The sequence below is a fragment of the Nycticebus coucang genome, chromosome 12 (assembly GCF_027406575.1).
Source record: "Nycticebus coucang isolate mNycCou1 chromosome 12, mNycCou1.pri, whole genome shotgun sequence".
NCBI classification, from domain to species: domain Eukaryota; kingdom Metazoa; phylum Chordata; class Mammalia; order Primates; family Lorisidae; genus Nycticebus; species Nycticebus coucang.
This window is the reverse complement of record NC_069791.1, coordinates 82555606-82565847: the sequence shown is the minus strand read 5'-3', so window position 1 is coordinate 82565847 and position 10242 is coordinate 82555606. Positions and strand designations below refer to the sequence as shown.

At 41.5% G+C, this 10242-nt stretch overlaps 1 protein-coding gene across 1 annotated transcript; it reads right to left on the bottom strand.

Moving 5' to 3' along the window:
- Positions 1-8261: 8261 nt before the first annotated feature.
- LOC128561250 (histone H2A.Z-like) lies at positions 8262-9047 on the bottom strand. Its single transcript, XM_053555198.1, has one exon. The coding sequence runs from the start codon at positions 8921-8923 to the stop codon at positions 8537-8539; it is 387 nt and encodes a 128-aa protein (XP_053411173.1). The 5' UTR covers positions 8924-9047; the 3' UTR covers positions 8262-8536.
- Between the last annotated feature and the right edge of the window lie 1195 nt (positions 9048-10242).

The following is a 10242-nucleotide window of genomic DNA, read 5'->3' as shown; positions in this document are numbered from 1 at the left end:
ATGCTGGGATTACAGTCTCCCAGAGTGCTGGGATTACAGGCATGACCCACCGCACCTGGCCACTGACCATGTAAGTTTATAATAGGGTTGATTTAGGAATGGAAGTAATTCTCCAATACATGGGGCAGTCTGTTATTAACTCAAAGGATATAACTTGTAGGTTATATCCTTTGATATAGGATAGGTTCTGAGGGGAATTGATCTTATTGCCATCAAGGCTCAGGACAAATTTTGGGGTTTCTGAGAGCTTTGGTAATCATGAGTTTTCCAATTTCTTTAGTTCCTGATGATTTTGGATCAGGAACTATTTAATTTTATTTTTCTGGTATCAAACTCATGAGCTCAGGCAATCCACCCACCTCAGTCTCCAGGAGAGCTAGGATTATAGGCATGAGCCACCATACCCAGCCTGTGTCTTCGGATCTAAAAACGAATGTCTTGGCCAGCCCACAGCACTCTACCAAGGGCGAAGAAGTAAGACTCTGTCTCAAAAAAAAAAAAAAAAAAAGAATGACACAGAGACAATGAAGGATGAAAAAAGATACTCTTGGTGGCACCTATGGCTCAGTGGGTAGGGCACCAGTCCCATATACCGAGGGTGATGGGTTCAAACCTGGCCCTGGCCAAACTGCAACAAAAATATAGCCGGGTGTTGTGGCGGGCACCTGTAGTCCCAGCTACTTGGGAGGCTGAGCCAAGAGAATCGCCTAAACCCAGGAGTTGGAGGTTGCTGTGAGCTGTGTGACACCATGGCACTCTACCGAGGGTGATAAAGTGAGACTCTGTCTCTACAAAAAAAAAAAAAAAAAGATACTCCATGTAAACAGTAACCAATAAACCAGGCATGGCTATACTAATATCAGACAAAATGGACTTTTTAAAAATTATAAAAGAAAAAGAAGCATATTATATATTAATAAAAGGTTAAACACAGCAAGATGATATAAAAATTAAAGTATGATATACCTAATAGCAGACCATAAAAATATATAATGCAATGAATATACTAATTACCTTGATCACTATACATTGTATATACCAAAGCATCACTACATAACCCATAAATATATATAATTATTATCTGTCAATTAAAAAATAAACTTAAAAAATTCTCCTAACAGAAAAAATATGAAGCAAAAGTTGACAGAATTGAAGGGAGTTCTACAATAATTATTGGAGATTTCAAAACCCCAATCTAAATAATGGATAGAACAGCCAGATAGAAGATAAGTAAGGAAACAGAAGACTTAATATAATAAACCAACTGTCTCTAATAGACATATACAGAGCACTACTCAGCAACACCATACAGAATCTTTTCAAGTGCACACGGGATATTTTTCTAAGATAAATCATGTATTAGGCTACAAATTAAGTCTCAAAGATTTATAAAGATAGATATTATACAAAGTATCTTCTCCAACCTCAAGGGGATAAAGATGGAAATTTACATGTAAAAATGGTAAATTCACAAATTTGTGTAAATTAAACACACTCTTAAATAATCAACATATCAAAGAAGACATCACAAAGGAAATTAGAAAATACCTAGAAACAAACTGAAACAAAACCACAACATATTAAAGCTTATAGAATGCAGGGCAGCGCCTGTGGCTCAAAGGAGTAGGGTGCAGGCCCCGTATACTGGAGATGGTGGGTTCAAACCCGACCTGGCCAAAAACTGCGGGGAAAAAAAAAAAACACCTTATAGAATGTAGTAAAAGCAGTGCTAAAGAGGAAATATATTGCTATAAATGCTTATATGAAAAAACAAGAAAGATGCTCAGCACCCATAGCACCCATAGCTATGGTTACAGCGCCAGCCACATACACCAAGGCTGGCGGGTTCAAACCTGGCCTGGGTCTGCTAAAACAACAATAACAACTGCAATAAAAAATAGCCAAGCATTGGTGGTGGGCACCTGTAGTCCCAGCTACTTGGGAGGCTGAGGCAAGAGAATTGATTAAGTCCAAGAGTTTGAAGTTGCTGTGAGCTGTGATGCTACAGCACTCTACTGAGGGTGGCAAAGTGAGACTCTGTCTCAAAAAATAAAAAAGAAGAAGAAGAAGAAAATAAACAAGTAAGATATTGAGTCCACAATCTAATGTTACAATGTAAGTAAATTGAAAAAAAAAACAAAACTAAACTAAACCTAAAGTTCACAGAAGGAAGGAAATTATAAAGATTAGAGCAGAGGGGGCAGCGCCTGTGGCTCAGTCGGTAGGGCGCCGGCTCCATATACCGAGGGTGACGGGTTCAAACCCGGCCCCGGCCAAACTGCAACCAAAAAATAGCCGGGCGTTGTGGCGGGCACCTGTAGTCCCAGCTACTTGGGAGGCTGAGGCAAGAGAATTGCTTAAGCCCTGGAGTTGGAGGTTGCTGTGAGCTGTGTGAGGCCACGGCACTCTACCAAGGGCCATAAAGTGAGACTCTGTCTCTACAAAAAAAAAAAAAAAAAGATTAGAGCAGAGATAAATGAAATAAAGGAAAACAAAAGAGAAAGTCAGGGAAACCATAAGTTGTTTCTTTGAAAAGATCAACAAATTTGATGAACATTTAGCTATATGTACTAAGAAAAAAGAGATGACTCGATTTACTAAAATTGGAAATGAAACTGGCAATATTACTACTAATATTACTACTCTACAGAAATAAAAAGGATTAAAAGAGAGTACTATACAGAATTGGGCATGGTAGTGAGTGCCTGTGGTCCCAACTACTCAGGAGGTTGAAGCAGAAGAATCCAAAGAGGACAGGAGTTTAAGGCTGTAGTGAACTATGATTGTGGCAATGCAATTCAGCTTGGGTGAATTGTGCAAAGATTAAAAATATATTTATTAAAAAATATATTTTAAAAGTACTATGAGGGTGGCACCTGTGGCTCAGTGGGTTGAGCACCAGCCCCATGTACTGAGGGTGGCGGGTTTGAGCCTGGCCCCGGCCAAACTGCAACAACAACAAAAAAATAAATAAATAATAAAAGTACTATGAGCAATTTTATGCCACTAAATTGGATGACCTAGATGAAATAAACACATTTTTAGAAATGCAAAACCTACCAAGACATAATTACAGAAAAATAGAACAGAGCTGGGCATGATGGCTCATGCCTGTAATTCTAGCACTCTGGGAGGCCGTGGTGGGTGGATTGCCTGAGCTCAGGAATTCAAGATCAGTCTGAGGTAGAGAGAGACCCCATCATTAAAAATAGCTGGCTTGTGGTGGGCACATGTAACCCCAGCTATTCAGGAGGCTGAGGGAAGAAGATCACTAGAGCTCAAGAGTTTGAGGTTGCTGTGAGCTATGATGCCATAGCACTGTACTGAGGGCAACAAAGTGAGACTCAGAAAAGAAAGGAAAAAGAAAGAAGGAAGGAAGGAAGGGAAGGAAGGAAAGAAAGAAAGAAAAGAAAATCTGAATTAGGTATATAACTGCTAAAGAGATTGAGTCAGTTGTAAAAAAACTCCCAACAAAGAAAAGCCCTTAACCTGGTGGCTTTTCACTGATGATACTGCCAAAAAATGTGAAGAATTAATTAATACCAACTTTCTCAAACTTTTCCAAACAACTTAAGAGGAAGAACGCTTCCTAATGCATTATGTAAGTCCAGCATTATCCTAATACCAAAACCAAAGACACTAAAGGGAAAAAAACCCTGCAGACCAATATCCCTTATGAACACTGATGCAAAAATCCCCAACAAAAACCTTGAATTCAGCAGCATATTATAAAGATTATACACTATGACCAATGGGGGTTTATTTCTGGAATGCAAGGATGGTTCCACATACAGAAATGGATGAATATAATAGGCCATATTAGCAGAATTATGGAATAAAAACCATGAACATCTTAATTGATGCAGAACAAACATCTGACAAAATTCAACACCTTTCTTTCTTTCTTTTTTTTTTTTTGTTTGAGACAGGGTCTCATTATGTCGCCCTCGGCAGAGTGCTATGGTGTCACAGCTCACAGCAACTTCAAACTCTTGGGCTTAAGTGATTCTCTTGCCTCAGCCTCCCAAGTAACTGGGACTACAGGTGCCTGCCACAACGCCTGGCTATTTTTTTGTTGTAGTTGTCATTGTTCAGCTGGCCCGGGCTGGGTTCAAAACCACCAACCTTGGTGCATGTGGCTGACACCGTAACCACTGTGCTAGGGTGCTGAGCCTCAACATTCTTTCATGACAAAAAACACTGAACAAAGTAGGAAACCATCTCAACATAACAAAAGCCGTATATTAAAAACCCTAGTAAACGGGCTCAGCACCTGTGGCTCATGTGGCTAAGGTGCCAGCCACATACACCTGAGCTGGCAGGTTCGAATCCAGCCCGGGCCTGCCAAAACGACAATGACAGCTGCAACCAAAAAATAGCCAGGCGTTGTGGCAGGCACCTGCAGTCCCAGCTACTTGGAAGGTGGAAGCAGGAGTTGGAGGTTGCTGTGAGCTGTGATGCCACGGCAGTCTACCCAGGGTGATAGCTTGAGGCTCTGTCTCAAAAACAACAACAACAACAAAAAACCCTAGTAAACATCACACTCAATGGTGAAAGACTGGAAAGTTTTTCTTCTAGGAAAGACGGGGCTTCCTACTTTTGTTACTTCTATTCAACATAGTACTAGAAATTCTGTCTAAAGCAATCTTGCAATAAAAAGCAATAAGAGGGGTGGCTCCTGTGGCTCAAGGAGTAGGACGCTAGTCCCATATGCCGGAGGTGGTGGGTTCAAACCTAGCCCCGGCCAAAAACCACCAAAAAAAAAAAAAAAAAAAAAGAAGCAATCATACAGAATGTCACACAATTACTAAGAATTAAACTTAGAAATAAAAAAAATAAACATTTTAAAAAAAAGCAATAAGAGGAATTCAAATTGGAAAGGAAGAATTAAAATGATCTCTGTTAACAGATGATAAAATCTTACATGTAGAAAAGTCTGAAGATTCCACAAAACCTGTAGTCCTAGCTACTCAGGAGGCTAAGACAAGAGAATCACTTGAGTCCCAGAGACTAAGGTTGTTGTGAGCTATGATGATGCCATGGCACTCTACCCTGGGGTGACAGAGTGAGTTTCTCTCTCTCTCTCAAAAAAAAAAAAATCTATAAAAATATGTTAGAACCATTAAATGAATTCAGCGAAGTGGAGGGATTCAAAGTCAACAAATACAGTTACATTTTTATTTATTTATTTATTTTTTGAGACAGAGTCTCACTTATTAACCCTTGGTAGAGTGTCATGGCGTCATAGCTCACAGCAATCTCCAACTCCTTGGGCTTAGGCGATTCTCCTGCCTGAGCCTCCCAAGTAGCCGGGACCACAGGCACCCACCACAATGCCTGGCTATTTTTTGTTGTTGTTGCAGTCTGGCTGGGGCTGGGTTCAAACCCACCACCCTTGGTATATGGGGCTGGCGCCTTACTCACTGAGCCATAGGTGCTGCCCAGGTTGCATTTTTATATATTAACAATGAACAATCTGAACAGAAATTACAAAAACAATTCCACTTTCAATAGTACAAAAAAGAATAAAATACTTAGGAATTAACTTAACCAAGGAGGTGAAAGACTTGTACAGTGAAAATTACCAAACATTGCTGAAATAAATTAAAGAATACATAAATGAGTGGAAACAAACCCAGTGTTCATGAATTAGAAGACTGACAATTGTTAAGATGTCAATAATACCGAAAGTGACCTGCAAATTCTATTGTAATTTCCATTTTTCTCAAAAATAGAAAAACCCAATCCTAAAATTCATGAAATTTCAAGGACCTCCAAATAGCCAAAAACATCTTGAAAAAGAACAGCAGATCTGGAAAGAACACTCACACTTCCTGGTATCAGAATTACTACAAAGCTGCAGTAATCAAAACAGTAAGGTACTGGCATAAAGATAATATATAACCAGTGAAATAGAAGAGAGAGCACAGATATAAACTCTCGCATATGTGGTCAAATGATTTTTGACAAGGGTACGAAGGTCATTCAAGGGGAAAAGGACAGCCTTTTCAACAAATTGTGGTGGTCGTGGTGGAATTGGACATCTTCATACCAAAGAATGAAGTTAGACCCTTATTTAATACCATATACAGAAACATAAGAGTAAGTAATAAGAGAAATTCAAATTGGAAAGGAAGATTGTGTAATCATAAGAAAACACAAAGAGATCAGGTCTTCGACCAAGTTTTAGTTGAGACAAGGATCCAAAACGATGGTGCTCACACAACTTTGTATCTCCAGAACTTGAAAAGGCCAATCATCACTGACCAGGGGCGAGAGAAACTCCTGATTCTGGGAAGAAGAAATGAAATTAAGCAGTTTGAAAAGACATAGAAAAAACTGAAGAAATCCTTATCAAAGGTTTGAAATAACAACACAGGGCAAAGTTTACCCAAGGGACATTGGTCCAAGAATACTTTCTGAATTACACAGCTTCTGAAGCTGGTTATATACCAGACTTCTTGGTCCTTAGTTGATGATTTGTCAGGTCAATTTTGATAACAAATGAGATTCTGGGATACTAACTAGTACAAGACCCCTGAACAGCTGATGTCCCCAACTTCTGGTTACTGTTAGTAATCAGAGATTGAGTAATAATAAGTTTATCATGTCCTTATGCATCCAGGACTCCACACTTGACCTTTCTGTGTAGACTTTTCCTCTTATAGACAAACAAAATTCAAAATACCAGACAACAGACCATAGGGACAGGTGTGGGAGGACAGAAAACAATTTCACCAAGGACAAAACAAAAATCTGATCCAAGGCTGGAAATAGTGGCTCATGCCTGTAATCCTAGCACTCTGGGAGGTTGAGGCAGGAGGATTGCTTGAGCTCAGGAATTTAAGACCAGACTGAGCTAGAGCAAGACCCTGTCTGTATAAAAAAGAAAAAAGAAAAACTAGCCAGGCATAGTGGCACATGCCTATAGGCACAGCTACTCAGGAGACTGGGGCAGGAAGATTACTTGAGCCCAGAAGTTTGAGGTTGCAGTGAACCATGATGATGCCACTGCATCAGGGTGACAAAGTGAGACTCTGTCTCAAAAAAAAAACTTCAAAATTAACCCAATGTTAAGAGTCTCAATAAAGTGTCAGAGCTCAATTCATTGAGAACTTACCTCCCACTCATCGGTAGGATGGTACCTCAGGTACACAAAGGATTTCAGACGTGAATACAGTTACTAGAGTCAAGGATCTCAGGCCAAGGCAGTGAGGCCTTCAGTTGAATCTCTGTGGATCCTCCATTTCTGACAAAGCCTTCCAGCCAAAGACCACCAGGAAGCACCTGTAGTTGAATGATGAAGACTGAACCCCTTGGGGAACTGTGGACATCTCAGCTTGTGCATGTTAGGAAGGACTTATCACAAGATTTGGGTATGTGTTAGGTGATTTCCTAAGAGGGTTCAAGAAAGGAAGATTTGCTCTTGGTTGGATGCTGTCAGGGAAATAGAGATAATTCATTTGGTTATCTTAATATTTCTTTCTTTATTTAGTCAGTTTTTTCTTTCTTTCTTTTTTTTTTTTTTTTTGCAGTGTTTTTTTTTGGCCGTGGCTGGGTTTGAACCTGCCACTTACGGCATATGGGGCAGGCACCTTACTCCGTTGAGCCACAGGCGCCGCCCTAGTTAGTTTTTTCTTTCTTTTTTTTTATTGTAGAGACACAGTCTCACTTTATCGCCCTCGGTAGAGTGCCATGGCATCTCTGCTCACAGCAACCTCCAACTCCCGGGCTTAGGCTATTCTCTTGCCTCAGCCTCCCGAGTAGCACCGGCACAACCCGTGGCTATTTTTTTGTTTCAGTTTCACTGGGCCGGGTTTGAACCCGCAACCCTCAGTATATGGGGCCGGCGCCCTACCCACTGAGCCACAGGCGCCACCCTAGTTTTTTTTGGGGGGGATATGACCTTTATTGAGCTTATCCACCAGAGTGGAAATAATGTCTGTACAAAACCAAATGTTTGTTACTATAACTTCTGCATCACAGTTAAAATCCAAACTTTTTTTTTTTTTTTTTTTTGTAGAGACAGAGTCTCACTTTCTGGCCCTCCGTAGAGTGCCGTGGCCTCATACAGCTCACAGCAACCTCCAACTCCTGGGCTTAAGCGATTCTCTTGCCTCAGCCTCCCGAGTAGCTGGGACTACAGGCACTCGCCACAGTGCCCGGCTATTTTTTGGTTGCAGTTTGGCCAGGGCCGGGTTTGAACCCGCCACCCTCGGTATATGGGGCCGGCGCCTTACCGACTGAGCCACAGGCGCCACCCTAAACAGTTTTTTAAAAACAGTCAACTCAATCAAAACCCACTACTTCAGAATCAGTAGCTTCTTTGAAGCCACAGTAACACTTAAATATGGTTAACACTTGAATGCAGAAATTTGGTTGGTTGGAAAGCTAATTAAACTTCCAACTTGCTCAAATAGAATTACAAAAAGGCAAAATTGTGTTTTTCACAGAGATACAGTCTACTGGAATAACCAACACTGGACAGCTGTTAGAGTATTTAGAGTCCTGAGATAATAAGGAATCCAGGCATCCTTCAGACAGTCTTCTGTTGTCCTTTCTTTCCAATCAGAGATTTGTGGATGTGTGGAATGACACCACCACCAGCAATTGTAGCCTTGATGAGAGAGTCCAATTCCTCATCTCCACGAATAGCAAGTTGCAAGTGACGAGGGGTAATACGCTTTACCTTTAGATCTTTTGATGCATTTCCTGCCAGTTCAAGTACCTCTGCGGTGAGGTACTCCAGGATGGCTGCGCTGTACACAGCGGCAGTTGCGCCCACAAGTCCGTGACTGGTCGTCCTAGATTTCAGGTGTCGATGAATGCGGCCCACCGGGAACTGCAAGCCGGCTCTCTGTGAGCGGGAAACCGCCTTTGTCTTGGCCTTTCTGGAGTCCTTCCCAGCCTTACCGCCAGCCATTTCGAATTCAGCTGAAGCTCAAACAAGCAAGGCAGAGAAAGGGCTAATCAGAGAGACAGCGAGATCCCACCACCTACTCCTTCGTCGCACCGCGATTCAAACTGCCTAGTTATTTTTAATGACAGAGTCTTACTTTGTTGCCCAAACTGAGTGCAGTAGCACAATTATAGCTCACTGCAACTTTCAACTCCTGGGTTCAAGGGATCCTCCTATCTCAGCCTCCCAAGTAGCTAGAATTATAGGCACAGGCAACCACACCCAGCTGATTTTGTTGTTTTATTTTATTATCTTTGTTTTGAGACAGGGTCTCACTCAATTGCTCTGGGTTGAGTGCTGTGGCCTCAGTTCACAGCAACCTCAAACTCCTGGGCTCAAGGGATCCTCTTGTTTCAGCCTTCTGAGTAGCTGGGACTACAGGTGCCCACCGCAATGCCTGAAAAAATAGTTTTTCTATTTTTAGCAGAGTCAGGGTCTTCCTGTTGTTCAGACTGATCTCAAACTCCTGAGCTCAGGCAATCCACCCACCTTGGCCTCCCAGAATGCTAGGATTACAAACATCAGCCACGCTTGGTATAATAATTCTTATCTAGACGATGGGAGGAATGAAACAGGGATAAAGAGTTACTTGGTAAAGCAGAAGGAGTCACACTATGGAAGAAGGGGTTGGATTTGGTCATTTTTGTGGTTTGGGTAATGTTCTTGCTTTTGTGTTGAGACATGATTATGGAATGGTCTTTTTCTTGTTCCATCAGTCAAAGAGTGACCTTGTCTGATGTTGGTGTTTTGTGAAACTGTTAATTGCTTAATAGGACAACACGACAGCCTCCCTGTTAGTGCCAGGCCAGCTCCTAGCAACCCCAAGGCTTCTGTAGGGAGAGTATAAACCAGCTCCCAGCTGTTAAGAGTTGCTTTTCTCTTTTTCATTGCTACACTTGAAAAATCAGAATTGGCAACCCATTTGGTAGAATGGGAGCCTTTCAGGTCACCACAGGCACATTGCTCCCCAATAAATACCTCAGCATTGTCCTACTTTACTGTTTACCCTCCTACTTGTCCTCTGAAGGCAATTAAATTTGCACCCTTCACTAACCAGAAAAGGAACCAAGACCAGAGAGGTCACTTGTCTGGGAGCTCCTGTTATAAAGCTAGCACTTTACAAATTTCAGATTAATGTGAGGGTAAAAACAATTACGTTACGGTGTTTGCATGTGTTAGCATGTTATAGTTGGGTCCTCCACCCAGGAAATGTGCCATATTATGGCACTGTCTTTTGAGAACAAAAAGGCTTTGGGCGGCGCCTGTGGCTCAAGGAGTAGGGT